At 60.7% G+C, this 918-nt stretch overlaps 1 protein-coding gene across 1 annotated transcript in view; it reads right to left on the bottom strand.

Moving 5' to 3' along the window:
- LOC104497510 (DNA damage-binding protein 1-like) overlaps positions 1–766 on the bottom strand; it is a gene marked incomplete at its 5' end in the record, with an annotated part of 1,742 nt that extends 976 nt beyond the window's left edge. The window contains 2 exons of the mRNA XM_010140774.1: positions 267–369; positions 597–766. Of these exons, the coding sequence (XP_010139076.1) occupies positions 267–369; positions 597–766 (273 nt within the window). The remainder of the gene's footprint in view (positions 1–266; positions 370–596) is intronic.
- Positions 767–918: the final 152 nt, after the last annotated feature.

Here is a 918-nt window from a genome sequence, read left to right as displayed (position 1 = left end):
TCCCCAAAGCCTCCTTGGCTCCATGATGACCCCCGCCAGGTCCCTCAGCTGCTCCTCAGTGCACTTGTGCTCCAGACACTGCACCAGCTCTGTTGCCCTTCTCTGGACACGCTCCAGCCCCTCAAGGTCCTTCTGGCAGGGAGGGGCCCAAACCGAGCCCAGGAGTCAAGGGGTGGCCTCCCCACTCCAGGGGGACACTCCCTGCCCTGAGATGTTGCCCCCAACATCAGCTGTCCCAAGCTCCTGGGTGATGTTAGAAAGGATATAAGGAGTGCTCGATCTTGCCCACGCTCTTGATGACTTTATTCAGCCTGTTCTGCATGTCCAGGAGCAGGTTGTACCAGCTCTCCGACAGCGAGGTCACCAGGCCTGCAAAGGGCAAAACGGAGGCGAAGGCTCAGGGCTCACCCCAAGGCTGCTGGCACTGAAGCTGTGCTGGAAACAGGCGCCTGGGAGGGCTGGGACAAGAGTTTTGAGGCAAGCCAGAGGAAAGTCCCCTCCCGGAAGCAATCCAGCAGCTTTCTGAGGGAGAACAGGAGGGAACGGAGCCATGAGGACATGCCAGCAGGGAAGGGGACTGTCACCCTGGCCCTTACCGATCATGCCGTTGACTGTGCCGAAGAGAACCGAGCCCTGTGTTGGCGTGGATGTCTCGCCCAGGTTCTGCATGACCAGAGAGCCGTGACAGAAGACATTGACGAACTCTCCCAGGTGGGACAGTCCCACCTCCTGCAAGTGCTGGCGTTCCTCATCCGTCGTGGCCGCGCTGAAAGGCAAAGCACCCTGCTCAGGCGGGGCTGGAGGGACACAGGAGCGTCCCCTGCTGCCACCATGCTGCTCCTCAGAGCTGGGAGTGCTCCCCCCAGCTTTCACAGAGTTACAGACTGGTTGGAAGGGAGCTCTGGGGATCACCCAGTC

The sequence above is a fragment of the Buceros rhinoceros genome, unplaced genomic scaffold, assembly GCF_000710305.1.
Source record: "Buceros rhinoceros silvestris isolate BGI_N320 unplaced genomic scaffold, ASM71030v1 scaffold27687, whole genome shotgun sequence".
Classification (NCBI taxonomy): domain Eukaryota; kingdom Metazoa; phylum Chordata; class Aves; order Bucerotiformes; family Bucerotidae; genus Buceros; species Buceros rhinoceros.
This window is presented reverse-complemented; position numbering and strand designations above follow the sequence as displayed.